Source organism: Clarias gariepinus, chromosome 3, assembly GCF_024256425.1.
Source record: "Clarias gariepinus isolate MV-2021 ecotype Netherlands chromosome 3, CGAR_prim_01v2, whole genome shotgun sequence".
In the NCBI taxonomy this organism is placed as follows: Eukaryota; Metazoa; Chordata; class Actinopteri; order Siluriformes; family Clariidae; genus Clarias; species Clarias gariepinus.
Genome location: NC_071102.1, coordinates 45,696,159 through 45,722,233, shown reverse-complemented (window position 1 = coordinate 45,722,233; position 26,075 = coordinate 45,696,159). Strand labels below are relative to the sequence as shown.

The following is a 26,075-nucleotide window of genomic DNA, read 5'->3' as shown; positions in this document are numbered from 1 at the left end:
TTAGGGTCACAGGTGGCCTGGAGCCTATCCCAGGAGACTTAGGGCACAACGTGGGGTACATCCTGGATGGGGTGCCAATCCATCGCAACAAACACACATCAGTTTAGGAAGGCTGGTTAACCTAGTCTCTTTGGTCTAAAGTCTTTGGACTTGATGGGTTTCCATCCAAAGGAAGCACAGGGAGAACATGCAAACTCCACACACACACACACACACACACACACACAGAGAGAGAGAGAGAGAGAGAGAGAGACCCTGCGCGGGGTTTTTATCCACTCTGGCAACCCCAGTCTCTCCGAGTGAGCAGGATGTTTGGGTTCGTCGCTGTTTCATAAGAAGTGAAGCCGCAGCCTGAGTGTGAAATCTGACTGTCTCTGACTCTCAGGTGAGGAATCTCTGTTCATTCAGGAGCTTTAAAGCTTTAAAGTGTAACTAAACGGCGGTGAAACACCTGAAGGTTTGTTTCTCTGTTTCTGCTTTGATCTCTTTCATGTCAGTAATGTTTAGTTACATTGTTACTCCTGAGCGCGCGCCGCCACTCACACGTGTTACTGTACACACTGTAGAGACATGTCCATCATCAGAACAAATCATATAATAATCCTGTTAGAGAGGCTGTGGATCACAATGTGTTTATGTGTTTATACAGTTATAATTATAATAAAATAATAATCTTTATTAACAGTGTTAGTGTTATTGTGTGTGGAGCTGTGAGGGAGTTGGGATTTGGTTGTTTATCTCTACAGTCGAAATAATTTCTCTAAGGAGATTGTGTGTGTGTGTGTGTGTGTGTGTGACTATCATATGACAAAAGACATGATCATAAACAGCTCTGATAAACAAGCTGGCCTCGTGCTCTAAAGTCATCCTCAGGAGTGTAAGTACACACCGAGAATCAGTGCCATATGATCATTATATATAAATGATACACACACACACTATTTGTCCAAACCTGTTATCCCCAGTGAAGGACAATCTTAATGCTTCAGAATCCCAGGACCTTTTGGACAATGCTATGGTTCCAACGTTGTGTCCACAGTTTGGTGAAGCCCCATTTCTATTCCAACGTGACTCCGCCCCAGTGCACAAAGCAACGACTATAAAGACTATAAAGGTTTGATGAGGTCGGTGTGGAAGAACTCGACCGGCCCGAACACAGAGCCCTGTGACCTCAACCCCATCGAGCATGAACTAGATGGACTGGAACGGAGATTGCGAGCCAGACCTTCTCGTCCAACATCAGTGTCTGACCTTATAAACAATCCACAGAATGAATGGACACCAATTCACACAGAAACTAAACACTCTAACATCTTGTGGACGGCCTTACAAGAAGAGTGTGAGCCGTTAGAGTGTAAAAGGAAAGTGGACTGATTCCATTTTAAAGTGTGTGTGTTCGGTTACAATGTTATTGTAGGTTGGGGCAAATAGTTTTATCCATATTTTTCATGAATTACAAAGTAAATAGCATAATATTTGAAATCGTGATTTGTTAAAATGTACCGCACTAGAGATATTCGTGAAAAAGAAAGATATTTTTGCTTAGTCAGTAATCATGTGGTACGTTTGTGGGCGTGGCCTTATCTGTCTGACAGGTCAGTTCGCACCATCGTTGACTCTTTAACACACCGTCCCTTCTGTTTTTTTTTTTCTAGATGAAAGTGGCATGAGGAGGAAGCTGGAGTCGAATTTTCATCATGTGACAAATCATCTCCGAGTGTGTGAGTAAAGACGCAGCACTCTCTCACACACACACACATACACACACACACACACACACACACACACACACACACAGAGCATAACTGAAATGTGGCACACCCTGCGTTAAATAACACACACACACACACACACACACAAGACAGTGCAGTTTGTCTGCTACACTGCGATTCAGGTTTCCAGACTGGAGCAGGTTCAGCAGGTGTCGTTTTTTTTTTCGTTTCTCCTTCATTAAACAGCATTGTGGGAAATCTAACCTTCCAGAACATTCCGTGAAACCTGAGGATGGGGCGGTTCTGCGGGTCTTTGAGGCGCGGCTTGGCGAGATGTTGCTCCGTGGCGGTGCTGCGCTCACGTCTCCCCGTCCTCACGTGGCTGCCGGCGTACACTCTGAGCTGGCTGAAGATGGACGTGCTGGCGGGACTCACCGTGGGACTGACCGTCATCCCTCAGGCCCTGGCATACGCCGAGGTGGCCGGTTTACCCGTGCAGGTAATCACTTCACCGCTACACCTTTAATCACACTGGGACGTCCACACTCCGCCTTCTGAGGGACGACGTCTGGGGAAATCTCGTCTATGAAGTTGTTAAATGATGACATCTCATTTTTTAGATAAAAAAAAGGATATGAATTTAAAATGTGCGCTTTTCGCACTAAGACTTATCCAAACCTGCTGAAATGCATACTTAATGCGAAATGTATTGAAAACCTCAAGGTTACATAATTCAGATTTTACTTCCTGTTTCTGTTTTCATGTTACATTTTCCTGAATCAGGAGAGGAACTTGCATTTTTCCCCAAATACAACATTGTGGTTTGGGTTCTCATTCCCATCTCAACCAGTGACCGCCCCTATCCCCTCTCTCTTAATCACCATTATCACAATTAGCACCAATATCACCATCATCCTCATCATCCTCATCATTATAATCATCCTAATCATTATAACAAATATCCCCATGACATTAAATACCTAAATTATCACCAATATCACCATAATGACTATTATCTCCTTTATAACTATTATGACCATTATCCCAATTACCCTCACCATCCCCGTTAGCACCAATATCACCAATATTCCGATTATTATCGTTATCATCATTATCCCCTACATTCCCATTATCACCATTATGGTGGAGATAATGGGAATAATGGTGATAATGGGGATGATGGATCACAATTATTACTATTATCACCATCATCCTAATTATTCCCATCATGCCTATTCTCCCCACCTCCATAATCTCAGTGATAGAGTATTAAAGAGTGTATTTTAATAATTATTCCTCTCTCTCTCTCTCTCTCTCTCTCTCTCTGCAGTATGGTCTGTACTCCTCCTTCATAGGCGGTTTTGTTTACTGTGTGTTCGGGACATCGAAGGATATCACCCTGGGCCCGACCGCCATTATGTCTCTGCTGTGTTATTTGTACGTCAGAGGAGACCCGGTGTACGCCGTGGTGTTGGCGCTGCTGTGTGGAGTCATCCAGCTCGCCATGTCTTTACTCAGACTCGGTAAATAAAAAAACAACAACAACATAATAGAATTAAATAAATAGAACTTTATTAATAAGGTCTGACGTTCACCAACACACCAACAACAACATCGTAAATGAGCCAATTAAATAAAGATAAAATGTCGGTCACTAGGGGGCGCTTCACATGTCACAGGTTTTGTTGGATCTCATTCAACATTGTTATTTTCAAATAAGCCTTATTTTTTGTCAGTTTTCTTTTTGTCCACATTTTTACCCTTGTTTCAGTTCAAACAGCATCTCGTTTGATCTCTGCTGGTTCTCTCCAGGTTTCCTGCTGGACTTTATTTCCTATCCTGTAATAAAGGGCTTCACCTGCGCAGCGGCCGTGACCATCGGCTTCGGGCAGGTCAAAGTGAGCGTTGTTAAAAACACACACACACACACACACACACACACACACACACACACACACCTAGTTAGTTTCCATTAGTTTCAGTTTGCTTGTACAATTCAAATAATATTAATTAAATATACTTAACCTAATTGTGTGTGTGTGTGTGTGTGTGTGTAGAACATTCTGGGTGTGAAGGACGTTCCTCAGCAGTTCTTTCTGCAGGTCTACTACACTTTCCAGAAACTGCCTGAGGCCAGGTGAGTAAAGAGGATGAAGGAGAACTAAAATAAGATTTAAAGATAGACAGATAGATGTGTTATTGTTTCCGAAGAAAAGGAAAAGTGTAAAATGTGTAATATAGTAGTCAAAATAATAATAATAAGATGCGTGTAAAACAATATATAAATAGAAATAGAAATTGAAATTGTTGAACAAATTTATATTAGTTTATTAGTTTACAATTTCTTTTTTCCATGTATTAGTTTTTTCTTTTCATTTCAGTATAAATATATATACAAATATTATAATTACAATTTTTTAAACCTTTTAATCCAATTTAAATACAGTGAAACCTCAGATTGTGAGTAACGTGGTTTGCGAGTGTTCCCCAAGACGAGCAAAGATTTTAAAGAAATTTTGACTTGAAAAACGAACAAGTCTTGGTTTACGAGTACCGAGTATCATGTATCACGTAGAGCTTCTTGTTTTGACGCTGAGCGTCACATGATCACAACTGAGCCAACGGTTTTTGTCTCTCTTGTGCTGCTGGATTGTGGGTAATCGTCTCCCCTGCTGGGTCTTAGTGCTCGTCTCTCACTGGTACAATCAACATCCATGCACGCGTGTATTGTTTACTATAACACTGTGACCACGTGTGTGTGTGTAAAACATTTTATTTTGTGTCTGTATGTGTGTGTATAGCGTGCGTGTATTGTTTCTCATAACACACGTGTGTGCCCGTGTAAAGCAAAAGAAAGTCCCATTAGACACACACACACACACACACACACACTTTCTTTCTCTCTGCTCTACACAGACTCTGTCGCGATTCTTTTTAAAGGTAAAGTGCAGGTTAATTTGTTTTATTTTTACTTTACAGCAGTGATTCTGTTAGTTGTCGCTCAATCAAGTGCCATTAGGAAGATTTCTGGTTTATTTTTCCGATAAAACAGTGATTCAGTTGTGTGAAAAGAGTGGAGGAAGGGTAACTGTGTAAGACCAGGAGGGGGGAGGGGAGGAGCTCCTTACTTTAGCTTCACACACACACACACACACACACACACACACACACACACACAGTGCCTGCAAACGCAAATGGAAACAATTATCTGCCCAGATTTATTTTAAAAAGTAAAGTGCAGGTTAATCTGTTTTATTTTTCTTTATATTTTGTGTTAATTATTTTTATGTATGTATTTTTTTGGGCTGTGGAACGAATAATTAGAGTTTTCACTATTGCTTATGGGAAATTTCGATTTGGTTTATGAGTTTGGTTTATTTGGTTTATGGAACAAATTATGCTCGTTATTTTGCAAGGTTCCATTGTATATTGTTTTATACCTTACTTTATTTTTATTTATTTAATCATTTATTTTTTAAAAATGTTCTCGCAATTAAAATTGTAAAAATTTTGGATTGGATTGAATTGGATTTTTTTTTTTTTACAACTTAATAAATAAGTCTCAAAATGTTTAAAAATGTTTTTAAAACTTTACTTTCCCTCAGCTTCCTCTGGTTTTTTCCCCGCACCATATTTTTCTCTTCTTTCTTTTTCAAACCAAAACTATTTTCCAAGTTTTCTCTTTTCTTTTCTTTTTCCTTTCTTTCCTTTCTCTCGCGGCCGGCTCGTGACTGTAAGCGCGGTCTCTCTGGTGTCTCTCTTGTCCTTAGGGTTGGAGACGTGATCCTGGGTCTCTTCTGTCTGGTATTCCTGCTGTCGATGACGCTGATGAAGAGTTCCCTGGGCCGTGGTGGGGAGAACCCGTCCGTTCCAGTGAGGGTGTCTCGGGGTTTGGTGTGGACGCTGGCGACTGGTGAGTAGAGACGGAACTTGGTAGAACTATGGGAGGCGTCTCCTAATTTGCATATTCATGAATCATGACATTTTTCACGAGGCTGTAAATTGATTGATGTTCCTTGAAGTTTCAGCGCTCTCCCTCTCTCCTTCTTCTTTGTGTGTGTGTGTGTGTGTGTGCGCAGTCCGGAACGCACTGGTGGTCTTAGCAGCGACGTGTGTGGCGTACGCTGCTGAGGTCACGGGTCACAGTTTCTTTACTCTGACGGGGAAAACGGCTGCAGGACTTCCTCCTTTCTCAGCCCCGCCTCTTTCTGAGACGACAGCCAATGGCACACTGATATCGTTCGGCCAGATCGCGCGCGTCAGTGCAGCGCTACATTTCTGAAAAATCTCACCGTTTAAATTTAATCTACTGTATGTGGTTGGAACTGATCATGTGATGTCACTGACCAATCACGTGTCTCCTCAGGATCTGGGAGGCGGTCTGGCCGTTATACCGCTGATGGGCGTCCTGGAGAGCATCGCCATCGCTAAAGTGTTCGGTACGCGCGCGGGTCACTTTCACACACTTGTTTACACGCATTTATACACAAGTTAATAAAGACGTGTGTGTGTGTGTGTGTGTTTTGCAGGAAGCAAGAATAATTACCGCATCGATGCCAACCAGGAACTCTTTGCTATCGGTGTGTGTCCTGTAAAGTCTTCAGTTTCTTTGTGTGTGTGTGTGTGTGTGTGTGTGTGTGTGTGTGTGTTCAGTATAAACAGTTAATGTTGTGTGTGATGTCTTGTATGTTTTCAGGACTCACCAACATCTTGGGGTCATTTGTTTCTGCCTATCCCGTCACAGGCAGCTTTGGGAGGTGTGTATCTTCTGTGTGTGTGTGTGTGTGTGTGTTAGGAATGCATGTAAGTACAAGGTGTTTGTGTGGTTTTTTTTTTGTAGGACTGCTGTAAACTCTCAGACTGGAGTGTGTACACCTGCAGGGGGGATAGTCACAGGTGTGTGTGCACACATACACACACACACACACACACACACACACACTGTTCTCTGGTTTCCTCCCACATTCCAAAGACCTGCAGATTAGCGTTATTGGCGTTGGCCCGTAGTGTGTGTGTGTGTGTGTGTGTGTGTGTGTGTGTGTGTGTGAGTGAGTTATACAATTATACACATAGGAATAAATACAACAGCCTTAGGGTCTCTAGTTGTACTACAGATGGCTCCTAGATGGATGGATGTAAGGTATAACACCTCCCTATGTCTCCGTGTGTCTCTCTGTCTCTGTGTGTCTCTCAGCCGTGGTGGTCCTCCTGTCTCTCGCCTTCCTCATGCCGCTGTTCTCCTACATCCCCAAGGCTTCCCTGGCGGCCGTCATCATCTGCGCCGTCGCTCCGATGGTGGAGATCAGAGTTCCCTCGCGCCTCTGGAGAGTCAGAAGTGAGTCTCCGGATCCGTCCGCACCGTTCCGTACAGGTGGTACCGTTCACACCATTAACGCTTTGTTTCCTCCGTCCCAGAGCCGGACCTGCTCCCGTTCTCCGTCACCTTCCTGCTGAGTTTCTGGGAGGTGCAGTACGGCATCATGGGAGGCGTCGTGGTCTCAGGGCTCATGCTGCTCTATCTGGCGGCCACACCTGAGCTCAAGGTGAGACTCTGACCTCTTGACACACGTCGTTAAGGTGTAGTGTTTAGTCTTTGTGTTCTGATTGGACTGTAACCAAGTCGCCTCGTTAGGACTCAGAGTGTGAAGCTCTGAACTGGTTTTACAGGTGACGGATCATCATCACGTGATGGTGGTGGAGTTGGGAAGCGGAATCCATTTTCCTGCTGTAGAGCGCGTCAGTGACGTCCTGCGTGCACACGCGCTACACGGTGACACACACACACACACACACACACACACACACACATGAACAAAAACAAATACAGAAGTCTGAGTTATAGATATTGATATGTCTAGCACTCCATGAAATTTTAATGGATCTCCCTCTTCCTGTCTACCTCTCTGTATGTTTGTCTCTCTCTTGGGCTTTCTTTATATCTGTCACTCTGTCTGTCTGTTTTTATCCATTAACCCCTGTCTGTCTCTCTGTTCTTCTGTTCTTTACTTTCTCTCTCTGTCTCGCTGCCTGTCTATCTGTTTGTCTGACTGTCTGTTTCTCTGTTTCTCTCTGTCCTTACTGTCTGTGTCGCTCTTTATGTTTGTCTGACTGTCTGACTGTCTGTCTTCCTCCGTGTCTCTCTGTCTGTCTTCCTGTCTGTCTCTGTGTCTCTCTGTGCGTCTCTGCAGTATGTCCTCCTCGTGGCGTTCTGTTGGACTGTCAGCACGTCAGCAGTATCGACTACACAGTGGTGACTGAACTGCTAGATCTCTTGAGACAGTTTAAGCTTTGCGGTGTCTCTCTGGTCTTCTCAGGACTAAAGGTAAGTACTGGTGTCTTCGCTCAGACATCACAGATCACGCTCCAGTTCTTTTGTCTTCACATTTCACATTTGAACTAATACATATTCAGTTTATTTATTTTGCATTGCTGTCTCTTAGAGTTATTACGGTAGCCCTGCTACTCCAGACATTAGGGTCGTCTGTCAGTGATGTAATGCTGCTGCCTTGCGCTGAACTTCCTCATGCAGCTGTCGCTGGTCTTTCCCCAGTACTCGGTGTTGGAGGTTTTATTAGCAGCTGAACTTCCAGGCTTCAGACACACGGACAGCGTGGAGGCGGGACTTCAGCTCCTGATCACCAACGCGGACGACTACAGCGACGCCTGACACTCTGCACTCTCTCCTCCAATCAGCAACGAGATCTGAGACTCATCACAGGGCGCCAAGCTGGTCATTAATACCTCGAGTGAGCAAAACCAATGACTGGACGCGCCGGCGGGCGTACAGGAAGTCACCGACCTCAGTGTGAGATTAGTTTAGAGTTTGGAGTTTAGTGACCTTGACTTTGAGACCAAATCCTTTTGCACAGCTGGATGCAGACGGCACTAATAACTTAAAAAAAAACCTCACTGCATTAATATTTTCTTCTCTTTATAAAATAGATTTATAGCAAAATACAGAAGAACTAGCGACTGTTAGCTAGCAGCTAGCTAGCGTGGGTCTTAATTTTTGTATTAATTCACTTAATTGAAAGTGAATTTCCTCTGTATATTCATGGCTTATTAGGCGACTCAGAATACACTTCTGTCAGTTATGGATCTCCTGAACCCACTTGACAGGATGGTCGCTAATAGCTAGCATGATTCTCAAAGACAGTTCATAAACACACAACACTTGCGTAGTGTTATAAAGGGTGTAGTACTTTCTAAAGAGAAAAATAGATTATTGTACAATTTTGCACTACAACGAGGTGGTAGCATGCTAACGTAGCATCAGGCAGCTAGCACACAACATTCCTGTTTAGCATCACGTTTCTGAACTCATTTCTCCAATGATGGTGCAATAATACGTTTGGATTTTGTAAACTGGAGCTGCGGGAGTAACTGGAGCTTTTAGGAACCATGTGCCTTGTTAATGAAATGTCTAAAGCTCAGACCTTTTCAGACATTTTACAGACCAAGTTCATATCTTTAAATAGAAAGTAGTTTGTTGCGTTTAAAACACTGTTAGCATTTCACACTGGTGCAAAAAAAAACATGCTAGATCACTAACTGTTGTTTTTTTACCTTAAAACGCGGTCTGTTTTTAGGAAAACTGACTTTACTTTTAGATAAAGTTAATGATTTTACTTGAGACTAAAATCACTTTGGTTTCTTTTAAAGTTTGCCGTCACCTTTGTATGTTTGTGACACGGATCAGATTTTCTGGTTTTAAAAAAACTTAAAAAGTGATAGTTTATATGATTCTGACTGTGTTTTGATGTAACGTGTTATGTGGAGGTAAAGTATTGCATTATTTAGCACTTTTTATTAAATATATTTGAGTAAATATCTTTCTGTGTATCTGCGATATACAGTATATGAAGTCATATAACAGAAACAGAAATCACATGATTTTTTTCATTTTAAATAGTCAGACTGAAAATATCTTTAAATATCTGTTATTGTAATTTTAACCAGTGTAAGTATGAATCCAATGATGTAAACATTAAAGCACTTTTTTTAAGTCGCTATGGATAAGAGCGTCTGCCAAATGCCTAAATGTAAATGTAAATGTAACCACTCACTCATTACTAACTTTTTTTAACAGAATATTAGGAATAAACATTTATGTCTGTACTAGTGATTTGTAATAATAGACTAACAAAAACTATGGATTTTAAATTTGTTAAGCACTTAAATGTAAATGAAAGTAACCTGGTCTACAGTACCGCCTCAGCAGAGCCACACACTTATACACCGCCCGCCGCCGTGACACGACACACTGATGCAGTAATTCATGATAAAAGAGCCAAGGGCCAGGTAATGAGACGTCGGCCATTTCTGTAATATAAATCCTTTTTTCATTGGTCGTCAGGAATATTTTGTTGGATTTTCATGAGTAAACTGTAATCACTAAAATAAAATAAAAAACAGGCTTTAAATATTTTATTTACATTTTATTAATCGTGTAATTAATAAGGTTGTAGCGTTGGACTATGGTACGAGAGGTTCCAGGTTCAAATCCCACGACCATCAAGTTGTCCCTGTTGGGCCCTTGAGCGAAGCTCTTAACTCCCAACTGCTCAGATGTACATCGAGTCGCTCTGGATAAGGGCGTCTGCCGAATGCCTAAATGTAAATTAATCTATAATATACAAGAGTTTCAATTTTCTATCAGTCAGCATTGCAGTGTTGGTTTGTATCACAGAGTGAAGGTGCTGTACTTTATCTAACACTACATCTCATCAGGTCTGTGCGGCATCCTGGAGCTCACTACACACCACCACTGAAGTTAGATTTAAAGAAGATTTAGATTTGAAAGTTGGTTTAGTTAACAGTCTCTCTAAAGTTCTGACTGATGTCCGCTTGGACCTGGTGTGTCATGGAGGTAGAAAAGAAAACTCTTCAGGAAAGATCGAGCGCATTACTGTAGATGTTGAATAATGACGCTTAAGTCAGAATAGATACACAGCATCAATAATCACAGAGTTACTCTGTACTGGGAGTGTTAGAGGTCTGTAGAATTTATTTTCCATCTTTTTGATCGCGTGATTTACAGTATGATTTAGGTTTGCTATTAAAGTTGTCTTTGGCTTATAATTACAATAAATGTACAATTATTTTAATGGCTAAATGTTTAAACAATTATTAAGATATTGATTTAAACAATTTGTAAATTTATCCCTGAAAAATAAATGCATTAAAAATAACCCATGTATGAAGATTTTTTAGGAAGATTTCCCAAAGGCTTAGCTAGTCACATGACCAGAGCTGATTATTTGAGTCAGAAACACAGAACTGAAAAGCGAGAGACTCAGCGGAACAGAAAGAGATGCTGCAGTAAATGAAGAGGCGTAATGCGGCACTGGACACTTTTTAATCAGAGTGGAGAGTTTACAGGAGAGCGGACTAAAGGAAGAGAGAAATCACATGATCATCACTCACGTTGGATAAATCACTCTGCAGTCGAACTCGCGGGTTCATGCAGATGCTGCAGGTGATTCTGAAAGAAGAATCAGATGCACTCGCTATTAAAACGATTCACTATTAAAAGGCGATTAAAGCTATTATTTTACTACAGACTGATTATGACGTCACTGAAACGAAATATTACTCTTGATTTAGATGAACTGCAAACTCACAGTTGATATGTAGAGCAAAAACATTTATCTTTTGAAAGTGCTCGTTAAACCCTTCCTTTTTTTGCATTGCTCTTTTCTAGAGCGAAGTGAAAGCGCAGAGATTATTTATACCACTTATAACAACAATTAGATTTTTGAAGTTTTTAAATGCATTTCTTCCTTTATTTTGAAATTTAGTTTGGATTTTAAGGCAGCGGACGGAATTGGTTTGAGACAAATAAGTTTTAAGGATTAAAAACTGCGATGCAGGCGCCTTCATGTAGCGCCGCGTTAGCTAGAGAAGTAGTTGTTTGTTAAGCGTTGAATTGAACTTTAGCTAGCTTTGAATGGTTCATAATTTTTGAATATTGAATAAAGTGCAAAATTGAGGTTGTGATGAAGGAGGATTACGGTTCCAGGCCTGGAGATGATTAGAGGAAATCGATATCACATCAGAATGTGAAAGTGTTTGACTGAGTTCTAGATATTAAGGAAAGAATAACGATTATCATTTGGATTTACACGGATCTCACACCTTCTTAGAAAAGGCTTTTGTTGCATATTAAAAGGGTTTTAGCTTTTAAAAAATTTTGGTTCATTTATTTTGATTTGAATATTTATTGACCAGTGAACGTCATCACAAAGCAGCTTTACAGAAATAAAAAAATATTTTGAATATAATGATTTTTTTATATACATTTAGAACTGCAGTCAATGACATTTGCATTGATATAATTTCCATATTTTTTCCCCATAATCTAATAAGTTAATTAAAGCCCTAATATCAAAAGGGTGTTTGTGCGTGTGTGTCTTTTTAATTTTTTTATTGCAAAATATTTAGTTCTAAATACTCATAACTGAATTTATACGAAGAGTTACAGTAGCTAGATACTGCAACATTCTGTTGTAGCATTAGCATGCAACATTTCGCTAAGCAATATTTTGTCCTTAGCTTATTTAGTCCATTTTGGCTTAGCATCTGTAGCTAGAGTAAGCATAATAGTTAATAATGCTGTTTGCTTGTCATTTATTTCACTTGTACACACGATTCTGTCTCTGTTGTTCCACCCATTTTTATTGTCCTCGCTTCCTGTGGACTTTGTGCACTTAATCAGTACAGAATGTGACACGCGTAAGGAAGATGGATTCCAGGACACAAGGACGTACATAGAAATAAATCAAACTGTGAGTATCTGATTAGTGAGATCTTAACGAGTCTTAAACACACTGTGTTATGAGTTAGTGTTATGAGTGAGAGCTCGAGACGATCCTGATTATAATATCGGTTTGGAGATCAGGTCTGATATCAGATTAGATTTGTAGCTTGTTGTAACAAAGAAAGGTCATTTTGTTACATTTTTTAACTGTGAATTCTTAGAGATCTTGAGATGATGTCATTGAATCAGATTATCAGATTCAGTGTGTTGTGTTTTAGAGCTTCGTTTCCTCGACCCTGTTCAGACGCCATTTCCAAACATGAGTTCGTCTCACTTCTACGATAATAAAAGGTATAATATCACATTACGGCTGGAGTTTTTGCACACTTCCACAGTACTCCTTTTAAAACCTGACAACAATACACTAAACCACTACAGTCCGGGTATCATACTGAACTAAAGGAATGGCTACATTTATATATATATATATATATATATATACATTTATATCATATCTAAATCCTTAATTTCCACTCACACATTGATTATAGCTCCTGATGTCAAAGTAGCATCTTTTTATTTGTATTTTTTAAAAGTAGTAACGTAGGAACGCATTTCATTGTACTTTGCACAATGACAATAAAGAATCTAGAAAAACATTAACTACTCCTGACTGCTGGCTGTGACACAGGATACAAACTAGAGTTTATGCTGATCGACAACATTCGGCCAAAACATGGTATTGGTGCTAAAAAGTGTCTCACCTAGGTGAAAAAGTGAATTTTCAGATAGAATCATACAATATAACACCGTTTTTCATAATACTTAACGCTTCTCATCTCTTGGTCCTTTCTTTTTTTTTTTTTTTTTTGTAAATATGCATACACATTTATATTTTTAAAAATAAACACATTTGCAAAATACAATTTCACACCCTTTTATGCTTTAAAATTTGGATTTCACATGAAAAGACGTATTATTCTAAAATGCAAATTTATTAAGATATAGCCAAATGAATTTGACATTGTTATGAAAACTACAGATTTTTATTTTTTAAGCTCTTACCAAAAACCATCTCTCATGCAAAGCATCGAGGTCGCCCTGGAATTTTAATGGTACTCGTGTTAACAATAATTATTAGGGGTGGTAAAGTGCTCCGAGTGGTAAAGTGCTCACGTTATCATCCGGAGGCCTAGTTCAATTCCCGGGTGATGCTGTAACTTCTCGCAGCCGGAGGTCTAGAGAGAGCTGATTGGCCGAGCTCTCTCAGAGGGGAGGGATGAGAGGTACTTAGTGCTCCCACATTAATCACGGCACTACAGCCAATCAGGGGCGTCTGTGAGCTCACGCAAGCGGAAGGACCGGATAGTGTGTTACGTCGCCCCCAATAAGCGAGCAGTCCGGAGGAAATACGGACTTTTAAAAAAAAATTTAACATACAAAAAATAAAATCAGCACCAATACTGTGTTTTGGTCGTTTGTTAAATATCAACACAATTGTGTGATTATAAAAATATCTGGCAATGTTAAAATGTACTGAGGATCTTTTTATATACATTTTCCTAAGACTGAGTGAAAAAAAGAAAACGCAGGTATGCCGTGGTGCATTCTTGAAACGTGACTGGTCTAAAGAGCAACCTGATTACTTCTCAATGGACGAGTCTTCTTCACCGTTACAGTAAGAACCGAAACACATTCTACTAATTGTTTTCTGGTTAAATTTCGCTGAGTTAATGTTGTGGTTTAGATCCCCAGAGCCGGGCTGCATCTCCGTGAAGAGCAAAAGGTCTATAGAACAACCGCCTTCTTTTAAAAAGGAGAACTCTTCAACTTGGGCAAGGTAGGAGTGAAGAATCTCTCTGTGCTGTCTGGATAGAAGGGCAGGAAGGACTTTGTATGTAGCTGTTGTGTTTTAGATCCCCAGAACCCAGCTGTGTGTCCATGGAGAGCGACATGTCTATAGAGCAACCAGTTTCTTTCCAAAAGGAGGAATCGAGGTAGGAACCTGTATTTTAGTTTATTTACATAAACACTGAAATGGCACATTTAAAAGAGGAGTCAAACAGAAACATTGAAGTACAAAGAAACGCATTGTCTGAGCACACACTTTGAAGTAGCTCTAAGACAGACACAGTAAAATACAGGACCTTTAAAGGGTTGCCTTCAACATTTCCAGTTTTTACCTCCAGTGCAAGGAGAGCTAACGTTAATGCGCATCACTGCAGCATCTCTACGATTCTTTAAGATGTTTATGTGAATTTAATGACTTTATATTGATGCTATTTTTAATTCTAACGCAAAAGCTTTAGCGTGTGCTAAGGATTTAATCAGGGGTTTTACACTTTAACAATAGTAAAATAAAAAAATAAATATATAAAAGTACACAGTACACAGTATGGAATCTATTTCTTAAACCTAAACTTAAAAAATTTGACTGGCAGAACATATAATGCAGATGAGTAACTTAATTGCATGTTTCTTTTCTTTGTTCTTTTGCAGTAAGACGTACGAAAGAGCCAAAGTGTTTACTGAAGAGTGTTTCGACAATTTCAAGGTGTGTGTATATTTTTATGGGAACTTTAAAAACCAGAAGAAGATCTATTCAGCTGGTTCTTTCATTTTGAATTTAAAACATTCTGTTTTTAAATAGGACACTACAATCAAGTTAATGTACTGTGTTCGAGATTTACTCTATTTACGTAAAAAGTGTTCTGGAATCAGGTTTCCAAAAATCAAAGAGAAACATAAATAACCTAAAAAACTCTTTTCAGGAGGTGGAGCGTAATGTTCATGCCCTGATAACGGAAGAGCTAAATATTGTCAGGAACATGCTGTTTCCAGCTTACCCAGCATGCTCCGAGAGCGAGGTGAAGGATGAAGACAAGCAGGACAGTGTGAAGCGGGCTGTACTGAAAATCACACTGCATGTCCTGAGAAACATGGAACTCCATGACCAGGCGAACACACTACAGAGCAGTAAGAGCGCTCTCTGACTGTTGAGATAGCAGAGCCTGCTTTGACAAAAGAAACTATGAAATAACAAAGAAATTGTTCAACACCGTTTGTAATAAATGTGATCGTGCTAATTACTGTTCATTGTGCTCCATAGAAATGATTCCCATGTGCCAGAAGAAATTAAAATCTACTCTGAAGAGAAAATTCCAGTGCATCAGTGAAGGACTGTCAAAACTCGGGAACTCAACACTTCTGGCCGAGATCTTCACAGAGCTCTACATCACAGAAGGTGATAGCGGAGAGATCAACAATGAGCATGAAGTGAGACAGATTGAGGCCAAAGCCGTGAGAGCAGGAAGCGAAGACACACCGATCAAATGCAATGACCTTTTTAACCCTTCACCTGGAACAAACAAATCCATCAGGACTGTCCTGACCAAAGGAGTTGCCGGAATTGGAAAGACGATCTCGGTGCAAAAATTCATCTTGGACTGGGCTGAAGGAAAAGCGAATGAGGACATCCACTTTATATTTCCACTTCCATTTAGGGAGCTGAATCTGATGAAGGAGAAAACACTCAGTCTGATGGAACTTCTTTGTCACTTTTTTCCAGAAACATCAGACTTACATGATTATGAATCGTACAAGGTTTTGTTTATTTTCGATGGTTTGGATGAAACTCGTCTTCCTTTGGACTTTCAGAACAATGAGATCTTGCAGGACAGAACAGAACCTGCCTCTGTGGATGTGTTGCTGACAAATCTAATTAAAGGGAATCTACTTTCATCTGCTCTCCTTTGGATAACATCACGACCTGCAGCAGCTCATCAGATCCCCCCAAATTGTGTTGACCTGGTTGCGGAGGTAAGAGGGTTCACCGACCCTCAGAAGGAGGAATACTTCATGAAGAAAATTGCTGACCCCGGAATAGCTAACAAAATCGTCTCACACCTGAGATCAACGAGGAGCCTGTATATCATGTGCCACATCCCAGTCTTCTGCTGGATTACAGCAACTGTTCTAGAGAGAATGTTCAGCGAAGCAGAGAGCAAGGACATCCCGAAGACTTTGACACAAATGTTCATATACTTCCTGATTTATCAGAGTAAGCACAGAGCTCAAAGATACAATCAAAATACTGAAATGGGTTTCCAACAAACTAGGGACAGAATTCTCGATTTAGGAAAGCTTGCTTTTCAGCAACTGAAAAAAGGCAACCTGATCTTCTATGAGGATGACCTAGTGGATTGTGGCATAGACGTCAAAGAAGTGTCCGTTCACTCTGGTATGTGCACTGAGATCTTCAGGGAGGAGTTTGGACTCTATCTGGGGAGGGTGTACTGCTTTGTGCATCTCAGTGTCCAGGAGTTTCTGGCTGCTTTGTATGTATTCATAACCTGCATGTCTAGCATCACTGAACAATCAGATGTTGTCAAGAACTCAGCCTTGACTGACCTCCTCAAAAAATCAGTGAACAAAGCCTTACAAAGCAAGAATGGACATCTAGACCTTTTCCTTCGCTTTCTTCTTGGGATTTCACTGAACTCCAATCAGGCTCTTCTGCGTGGTTTAATAACACCATTGGAAACCTCTCATAGCAAAGAGGAAACGGTCATGTTCATCAAAGAGAAGATCAAGGAGAATCCCTCTCCCGAGAAATCTATTAATCTGTTCCACTGTCTGAATGAATTGAACGACCAGTCTCTAGTTGAGGAGGTCCAGAAGTATGTGAACAGCAAAGGTGTCAAATGTCTGTCTGGAGTTAGTTTCTCTCCAGCTCAGTGGTCAGCTCTGGTGTTTGTGATGCTGAACTCAGAGGAAAAGTTGGATGAGTTTAACCTTGATAAATATGATCGATCAGAGCAGTGTTTCCTCAGGCTGTTGCCAGTCATCCAAGCTTCTAGAAAAGTTGTGTGAGTTTTTAAATACTTTAATCTAGTACTATAAGTACATTTTTATAAGTAAATTTTCCCTGTTCCTCGGTTCTTGCTGCCCCACACCAACTCCTCCATTCTTGCCTTATCAAACCAGTTCTTTAGTTCTTGCTGCACCACACCAGTTCCTTCATTCTTGGTTTTTGTGTTCTTTTTTCACCACACCAATTGTCCCATGCTTGATGCACCATAATAGTTCCTCCATACTTGACGAACCACACCAGTTCCTCCATTCTTGCTGCACCACACCAACTACTTCATTCTTACTTCACTATACCATTTCTTTATTTATGGCTGCACCACACCAACCCCTTCATTTATACTGCACCACACCAATTCAACAATCCTTGTTGCACCTCTCCAGTTCCTTCATACTTACTGCACCAGACCTGTTTCTGCATTCTTGCTTCACCACGCCAACTGTCCCATACTTGATGCACCACAATAATTCCTTCATAGTTGTTGAACCACACTAATTCATCCATTCTTTCTTCACCACTTCAGTTCCTCTATTCTTGCTGCACCATTTTAATTCCTCCATTCTTGCTGCTCCTGTTCCTGCTTAGGCTTTGTTTGCAAGACAATGTTGTTCTACTAAAACAATGTGTCTCAAGGGGTTGATGGTTCAGTCACAACATCCACTTTTGCTTTCTTTTTAAGTGCACCATATTGCCTAAGTTCCTGCCTACTTTCTTATTTGGAGTGTTTTAGGATAAATGTATTTAATTTAAATGTTATGAAACAAATTTGAACAAATGCAAACTTAAGTAAATACAGTAGCTTTAGAAAAAGATATGCACAGTGGAACCTTGGATTGCAAGTAACTTGGTCTGCAAGAGTTTTGCAAGATGAGTAAATTTTTATTTATTTTGAATCGTTAAACGAGCATGGTCTGGATATATGATTACTGTCGTATGCATGCGCTATGTCTGCCAAGCGTCATGTGATCACAACTGAGCCGATGGTTCTTCTCTCGCGCGAGCTGTGAGATTGTGGGTAATAGTCTTTCATGCACAGTCTCAGCATGCGTGTACTGTTTATTATAACATTGTGGCCACATGTGTGAGCGTTAGCGTAAAGTATTTTTTAATTTTGTGTCCAAATGTATTAACTGTTCTTTAGTGACAATGGCCCTCGTGAAGAAGAAGGCTGTAGCAGTGCAGGAGATTAATCTGTTTAACGACTATGCAGCATCACTTTTCTTTGAAATCCTCAAAAGGAGACAAAAGCAAGTGTCATTAAAGAGGCTCCTTGTTAAAAAGGTTTGCTGAGAGAGCAGTGAATTGGTTAGTGTGTGTGTGTTTGTGTGTAGCCCCCCTCCTCTCCTCTCTGGTCTTAGTTCAGCCATGATTCTTAAGGTAAAGTGCAGGTTAGTTTGTTTTATTTTCACTAAATTATTTTTATATAAATATTTCTGGGTTGTGAAACAAATCATCTGAGGTTCCATTATTTCTCAGGGGAAAATTCACTTTGATATACAAGCATGCTTCTGGAACGAATTATGCTTGCAATCCAAGGTTCCACTGTATATATACAGTACATATGGTTTTTGATTTGCATATTTATTTTAATTTTTTTTCCAGTCTATGTTGGTGCAATCTTTCACTGACCAGCTGTAAAGAACTGACCTCTGCTCTCTGCTCGAACTCCTCAAATGTGAGAGAGCTCGACCTGAGCTGCAACGACCTTTTCAATGCAGGAGTCAAGATTCTCTGCAAAGCTCTAGAAAATCCACACTGTAAACTGAAAAGTCTAAGGTACATTGTAATTTCTTAGATTATTTTGCTTTAGTGTTCTTGTTTAGTCAGTGTGTTATACATCGTTGCAAGCTATGTCTTTGTATTGCAGGCTGTGTGGTTGTAAAATCACAGAGAAGAGCTGTGGAATTCTGGCTTCAGTTTTAAACTCTAATGAGAGTTTGCGAAAACTGAATCTGAGTAACAACGCAGTGAGGGACTCAGGAATAAATCTGTTATGTACTGCACTGGACAATCCAAAGTGTAGACTGGAAACCTTGAAGTAATTAAAAAAAATTTGATGTTATATTGTGTGAATGTGTGTGGTTGCGGTTAAGAGAAGGTTTGCAGAACGGGATTAGCTTTGGGATAACATCAGTGCCGAGTCTTCACATTTCCCCCATGTTTTCTGTACCTTGGTTTCGCTGTCGTCTTTTTGGGGTTTTCAGCGTTGAAACAATGAATTTTTTTCCTTTTCTTCTCAGTTTAAGTTGTTGTAATCTCACAAAGCAAAGCTGTGAATTCCTAGCATCAGCTCTCAGCTCAAACTACTCAAGTCTCAGAAATCTGAACCTGAGCAACAATAGTCTAAAGGATGCAGGACTCAAGATGCTGTCTACTCTATACAAGATCACAGATTGTAAACTTGAGGTACTAAAGTAAGTATCTTACCATCAGCACATGAAGTGAGTGGTTCTGTGTGGTTTTCTATGGATCCAGTTCATTCCAATCCTGTTTACTGTACCTTCAGGCTCCAGGCTTGCCATCTCACAGAGGAAAGTTGTTCAGCCCTGGGGTTCATTCTTAAATCAGCTTCTTGCAGGTTGCACACACTGGACCTGAGTAACAACAATCTGCAGAACTCCGTGATAGACGTTCTTTCTGCTGCGAAGATCAATCCACATTGCAGACTGGAGACCCTGAGGTAAGGTCCAGACCAAGTTTCAGTAGAGATGTCTGTAGTCGGGGGACAATTCATTTGAGTCATGTTTCTCTCACAGGTTACAGGGTTGCAATCTCACCGAGAAGAGCTGTTTAGCCCTGGCTATTCTGCTCCACTCGAAACTGACACGGCTCGATCTGGGGAACAACAATCTGCGTGACTCAGGAGTGAAGCTGCTCTGCGAGGGAATAAAGAACTCACAGTGCAAGCTAGAGATGCTCAGGTGAGACACAGACGCTGCTCTTATACACATGATAATGTATTCTTGGCCATGAAGATAACACCTTAGGTCCAAAAGTTAGATCAATGTGCATTTGAAAATTTGCACATTTTCCAAGTTGGGTTGCGCAAATTTTTGCCGTTTGCTCACTGACTATTTTGGATTTAACAAAGCAAACAGTCAAGAGCCTTAATAATTACTGCAGTGATTAATATCAGCGGTAACAAGTTATTTAACCCTAACTGATGCAGTGAGGAGCTTCTCATTTCTTAGACAACCATTTCAGAAGACAAATCCTGTGGGCGTGGCAAATATATTATTCTGTTTTAAATTATTGTCCTTCATCAAGCAAAGAAAACAACTAAGGAGACTGCTGAAACTCATTAATAAAACCTGGACAGTGGTGAGCCATCATCTTCATCAAAATGAGTGTGATGGGAGATCACTTAAATACATAGTAAAATCAAATAATAATAATAATATTAATAATAAAAAACAACAGAAAAGCATTTCCACGCACATAATACAAAAAGAACTTGAGAGACTAGGATTAAACAGCTGTGTAGCTTAAAAAAAAACACTTAGCGTTGAAGCTAATTGGAAAAAATGCTGTTCCAGTTTGCTAGGAAGAATAAAGACTAGACTTTGGAACAATGGATAAAGGTCATGTGACCTGATGAGTCCAGACTGAGCCTATTCCAGAGTGATGGGCGTGTCAGGGTGAGAAGGGAAGGACATAAAGCGATGTTCCCATCATGCATAGTGTCCACTGTACAAGCCTCTGGAGACAGTGTTATGATCTGGGGTTTATCAGTTACTCAGGTCTAGACTCAGTAACGTTATGGGGCAATAAAATGAAGTCAGCTGACCACCTGAATGTACTGAATCACCAGAGGATCACATCTATGGAGGGTTTCTTCTGTGATGGCACAAGTACTGTATATTCCAACATGTCAATGCCAGGATTGATTGGGCTCAAAGCGTGAAAGAGTGGTTCAGGGAGCATGAGACACCATTTTTGCACATGGATCAGCCACCACAGAGTCCAGACCTTAAACCCCACTGGGAATCTTTGGGGTGTGCTAGAAAAGACTTTACACAGTGGTCCAAGTCTTATGTTATAAATTCAAGATCTTGGAAAGAAATTAGTGTGACTTTGGACAAAAATAGATGTTGTGATGTTGCATAAACAATGTCATGAAATCAAAGTAAATAAAAGCAAAAGGCAGTGCAATGTAAGATTAGAGTGTGCAACTTTCTTTTTGTTGGCCAGGTATTTTAGCATGACATTCAGTAACTCCCCAACTTACTAACATTCGATATGAATTTACCACGGATCTAGAAACATTCGTAGATATGAACAAATTGCAGAAGTAGCTCAGATTGGTATTTGCAGTGGACCAGATACCAATATTTACAATTATGTACAATATTTTTAGTGTGTAAGTGAATGTAAAAAACGTCTAAAGTCCAGTATATTTTATGTATGTGTGTGTGTGTGTGTGTGTGGGAGGAATGAGTCGGCCTCACCGGTTTCAGTTAATCAGCCCGGGAGCTCGATGATAGAAAATGTCTGTCCTGTAAAGCTGTCCTGATGGTAAATAATCCTTATTTCAGAAAATACTCAAAAAAAACGAATTCACAGTCCAGTACAGCTCTGAGACAAAATGGCGTCCGTTGAAGTGTGCAGTAAACACCATGTGGGGTTGTCCCACTGACATCTTCCTGGGCTCCCTTTAAATGAGGTCAGCTGTCCACGCTACGTCACTGGGATTTTCCTTGTGATTTAATGGCACAGTCTCGCGGGAGAATAATGTGAAACCAAAACACCAAACCTGTGTGTTGTGCCTTACATTGTATATTTGTGTCAAACGTGTATAAGACTTATGAACGATCCGACTTATGAACGATCTGACTTATGAACATGCTCCCGAAACAGAACTCATTCGTAAGTCAGGGACTTCCTGTGTTGTGAATACGCCAAGTCTGTTTAACTTCTAATAACTAGTAGCTGTCGTTGCATATTGTTATACAAATTTTATTTCTATTAAATCTATTTGTGTATCTCTTTTTTTAAATACTGTTGAACATATTTTATAAATATAAAATAAATAACTTTTATCATATTCAAATTCACATTTTATTTGTCACATACACAGTCATACACAGTATGATATACAGTGAAATGTCTTTACGACCACCAGTGACCTTAAAAAGAGAATTAAAGCTTATAACAAGAAATAAATATGAATAAAAGAAATACGATAGAAAAATTTTTTTTAACTAGGATAAAAATCGAACTAAAAATAGAAACATACTGTACAATAGAACATTTGAAAAAATGTAAAATGTTAAAAAATTTGGAATTTGGTGAAATTTGGTGATTTACTACCTTAAATGGCTTTTTCCCCTCGTCTCTTTGTACAGACTGTTTCAGTGCGGGATCACAGATGAAGGCTGCGCGGCGTTGGTTTCAGCCCTGATGTCGAACCCGTCACATCTCAGAGAGCTGAACCTTGATGGGAACAGTGTGACAGAGTCAGGCCTGAGTGTGCTGTTTGCTTTAGTGCAAGATCCTGACTGCTCTTTGGAGAAATTGGAATACGCACACATGTGACCCAGGTGGCTAACGTCAGAAACATCGCTAGCTGAGAGCAAATACATAGATTAATTAAATAAAAAAACTTAATAACCAATTAATTAAATAATAATGAACTCAGCTAGTGACTTTTATTACACAGGAACAATATAGTGTACAAATAAATAAAATAATTTATGCTAATCAGTTCCACATAAATAAATAAAAAACAGAAAAAATCCTAATGATGATGTTTCGTAATAGGGGTTGTGAGTAACTAAAAATGAACCATGAGACCTTTTAGGGTGTGTTGTGTGACTAAACTTTACCACCGTTATCTTCTGAAACGAAAATGAAAGACAAAACAACAACAACAACAAAAACTGCGCACTTTAGTGTCAAATGTGTTGAGTTTGTGTTTCATGTAATCTTTTGTCTTGTAACACTACGAGTCCACACATTTAATGTGCTATGATTCTACCAACCAAAAGATGATGAAATGTTCACACTTATTCCAGCAACACACCAGATACACTCGGAACTACACGCACTACTGGCAATTAACTGTTAAACTCACTGCCCTTAACCGTCCACTAGAGGGCACTAGATAGGTTGCTAGAAAAAGAAACTAGGCACGAAAAGAGGATATAGAAGAGAGAGAGAGAGAGAGAGAGAGAGAGAAGGAAGGAAGGAAGGAAACAGATACTGTCTTTGTTATCACCACAGCACAAAAATGCTGTCTTTTTTAGTGTTAAACTTGAGCTTGTCTTGAGGAGCTCATTTGATTTGCCCCATGGACACTTTCCTACTGCCCCAGTGGTAGAACGATGGGTTCTAACCGTACAGTAGTTTAGGATTTTTCTTCCTGTCTAATTTTTCCTTCCATATATATATTTCATTCTATTCTTGTAGTAAATACTAAATGTTATAGGTTAAAGTTAAGTTAAATACACAGCAAGGTTTTAATACTGAAGTCAGAACCATATAATATACATAATTATGACACTGTTTATTAATTAAATAATTAATTAATAATTAAATTCCTTTATATTGCTTGAATAGATTTTCCATCAGAGCATACACATCTAAATCAGAGACAGAGACAGAACATGAGAATGATTTTCACCAGGAGAAGAAAAGAAAAAAGGAACAAGCTAGACCTGGATCAACAAGATCACGCAGACAGGATCAAGCTATACCGCTTGTGCATTTATTTTTTGAATGGTTGTAAATGTACATAATCACACCAAAGCTTCCAGTGAGATGTCGTCTTCTAGCGGACACAATATTAGCAAAGTCTACAACACAAAGCGTTGAGAGAAAGTCTCTACCCTCTCTGCAGGACAACTGTGTAACACTTGTTTAGGGTTAGTTTATAGTTTACGGTAGTGCTAGTTTGTAGATTAGCCTGGCTAACTATCATGGTGTAGTATGTTTTTTTTGTAGTGCTAACTTGTGTGCTAGTCGGTTTACTACACACCACTAATAGAATTCCATGATATTCCACTGAATGGTTATCATTTTGTAACTCACCCTCACTACCCTTGCACTGTTTCCCTCCACACTTGGTTCAACAGCAATAATTTGCGTAAGCTTTGAATTAATAGCTGTGCCTTAGCATTTTTACTGATGTTAATAAAGAGCTTTAGGATTCTATTAGCTGTTGCTTTGGTTAGCATTAGCATGACCAGGCACGTTCGCAATAGATTGTGAATTTGGGGCAGCCAATGGCGAACACCAGCGTGATAATTCTGAGACAGAAGTGTGAACTTATTTCACACTGCGCTGCTGATCATGTGGGCAGAGTGAAGACGAGACGCAATTTACTTTTCTTGTTTAGTCGCGGAGGAGTCTGAAGATATTTCATTTTTACGAACTTAACTTTTTAAATAATTCTTTTGATCGTGTAAACCTGCTTTGCGACAATGACAATTGTTGAAGCACTATACAAATAAAATTAAACTGAATTGAACTATGTCTAATGTCATGTTTCTACTAGATATGTAGCATGTTAATAGACATGTAGCATTTCTTGTCATATCAGTAAAACACAAACAACAAACACTGGCTGAACAACGAGTTGATTTTAAATCCTGTTTATTGTAGTAAAACTATCTTTGCTAGTTTACTGCAATACTAACACATGGTTTATCCTGTTGACTAAAATACTAGTTTGTAGTTTTAAGGTAATCTATAACGCTAATTAACAAGTTTGTCTGCTATTATCTTATAGTATCTATAGAGAACAGTTTATTTAAATGCTAGTGTATGGGTTACCGTTAACTAGTGTTGTACAGTATAACATTTACGATGTACAATGTATATATATTTTCATAAAAAATAATGTTAATGCAGGTAGTTTGTTCCAGCCACCCAAAAATATTACCAATATTACAAAAAAAAAATGTAGCTTTAGAATGCCTGCTGCAGGTAACATTGGTATTGTGGGTTGACTCTTTCAAAACACTAATTGAAAAAAAAAAGTAAACTCTCATAATTTTATTATGCTAAGTATTCCCTTATAGTAGCTTTAGTTACTATAAAACTCTTACTTTAGAATAATAGTCTGAAAAACTAGTAATAAACAAATAAAATCACATTTAAAGCACTGCGATGAGGTAATATGGCTGTCAATACCTAGAAACAGCTTAAAACCTTTTTTTTTCATATTGAAATTCTATTTTTTTTTAAATAAAAATGACAATGTTGGCAGAATAAGAGTATAAGGGTTTAGGTATGAAAACTTTATTTTTATTATCTAATTAACTATTCAGTTAACAGAACAAAAAATAAATAAAATCTATACTGTACAGTAGAAGCAAACTGAGTATAAACAGTATGTAAATAAATAATAGAGTAAATCAACAAACAAAGAAATATCAAAACAATAATAAAATAAAGAGAATCAACTAACTAAACGAATGAGAGTGTTCCATTGGCGTGTGTGTGTGTGTGTGTGTGTGTGTGTTGCACTGACATAATGGACAGTATTGTAAAGTAGGACGGTTGTTCTTCCGGTTGCCGTGGCAACGCCGCAGCACGTCAAAGGGCTCGTCTTAAATCTCATACAAGCATTTTTGTTGTATTGTGACACACTTCTTAAGATAGTTCATCATCAAACATGAATGATAACTGAAGGAGGATTGATCGATAAACGTGTAGAGTTCGGTTTAATATAACACGCGTTTTCGGCTTTGACGCTAATGCACCTGCCATCGCCCTTGGTGCACCGTCACGT

General features: G+C 39.4%; 2 protein-coding genes across 8 annotated transcripts; both read left to right on the top strand.

Moving 5' to 3' along the window:
• The first annotated feature begins 256 nt into the window (after nt 1–256).
• On the top strand, nt 257–10,819 carry slc26a11 (solute carrier family 26 member 11). 4 transcript variants are annotated; one of them, XM_053493274.1, is made up of 17 exons: nt 257–385; nt 1,656–1,721; nt 1,984–2,211; nt 3,043–3,235; nt 3,525–3,610; nt 3,770–3,849; nt 5,483–5,625; nt 5,792–5,970; nt 6,079–6,151; nt 6,242–6,292; nt 6,409–6,469; nt 6,553–6,608; nt 6,907–7,047; nt 7,128–7,255; nt 7,380–7,482; nt 7,901–8,034; nt 8,263–10,819. In XM_053493274.1, the coding sequence occupies exons 3-17, from the start codon at nt 2,005–2,007 to the stop codon at nt 8,377–8,379; spliced, it is 1,752 nt and encodes a 583-aa protein (XP_053349249.1). In that variant the 5' UTR covers nt 257–385; nt 1,656–1,721; nt 1,984–2,004; the 3' UTR covers nt 8,380–10,819. The 4 variants fall into 4 exon arrangements, with proteins under 4 accessions (XP_053349249.1, XP_053349250.1, XP_053349252.1 ...); XM_053493275.1 differs by having other exon boundaries at nt 1,959–2,211; XM_053493277.1 differs by having other exon boundaries at nt 385–457.
• A 1,620-nt stretch (nt 10,820–12,439) lies between these two features.
• On the top strand, nt 12,440–24,809 carry LOC128519537 (NACHT, LRR and PYD domains-containing protein 12-like). 4 transcript variants are annotated; one of them, XM_053493299.1, is made up of 15 exons: nt 12,440–12,499; nt 12,750–12,822; nt 14,039–14,149; nt 14,219–14,311; nt 14,388–14,468; nt 14,971–15,025; nt 15,243–15,447; nt 15,581–17,339; nt 18,944–19,117; nt 19,209–19,379; nt 19,582–19,755; nt 19,848–20,021; nt 20,098–20,262; nt 22,687–22,881; nt 23,900–24,809. In XM_053493299.1, exons 2-14 carry the CDS (start codon nt 12,791–12,793, stop codon nt 22,874–22,876), a joined length of 3,384 nt encoding a protein of 1,127 aa, XP_053349274.1. In that variant the 5' UTR covers nt 12,440–12,499; nt 12,750–12,790; the 3' UTR covers nt 22,877–22,881; nt 23,900–24,809. The 4 variants fall into 4 exon arrangements, with proteins under 4 accessions (XP_053349274.1, XP_053349273.1, XP_053349275.1 ...); XM_053493298.1 differs by having other exon boundaries at nt 22,687–24,809; XM_053493300.1 differs by lacking the exon at nt 19,209–19,379 and having other exon boundaries at nt 22,687–24,809.
• The last annotated feature ends 1,266 nt before the right edge of the window (nt 24,810–26,075 follow it).

What these genes read in the sequence shown, in the direction of transcription:
- slc26a11 (XM_053493274.1), top strand. Translation starts at nt 2,005, where the DNA reads ATGGGGCGGTTCTGCGGGTCTTTGAGGCGCGGCTTGGCGAGATGTTGC. An exon ending in TCGGCTTCGGGCAGGTCAAA is followed by an intron (nt 3,611 to 3,769) that starts GTGAGCGTTGTT and finishes GTGTGTGTGTAG; the next exon opens with AACATTCTGGGTGTGAAGGA. An exon ending in GGTGTGGACGCTGGCGACTG is followed by an intron (nt 5,626 to 5,791) that starts GTGAGTAGAGAC and finishes GTGTGTGCGCAG; the next exon opens with TCCGGAACGCACTGGTGGTC.
- LOC128519537 (XM_053493299.1), top strand. Translation starts at nt 12,791, where the DNA reads ATGAGTTCGTCTCACTTCTACGATAATAAAAG. An exon ending in CAAGCTTCTAGAAAAGTTGT is followed by an intron (nt 17,340 to 18,943) that starts GTGAGTTTTTAA and finishes TTTTTTTTCCAG; the next exon opens with TCTATGTTGGTGCAATCTTT. An exon ending in TGCAAGCTAGAGATGCTCAG is followed by an intron (nt 20,263 to 22,686) that starts GTGAGACACAGA and finishes CTCTTTGTACAG; the next exon opens with ACTGTTTCAGTGCGGGATCA.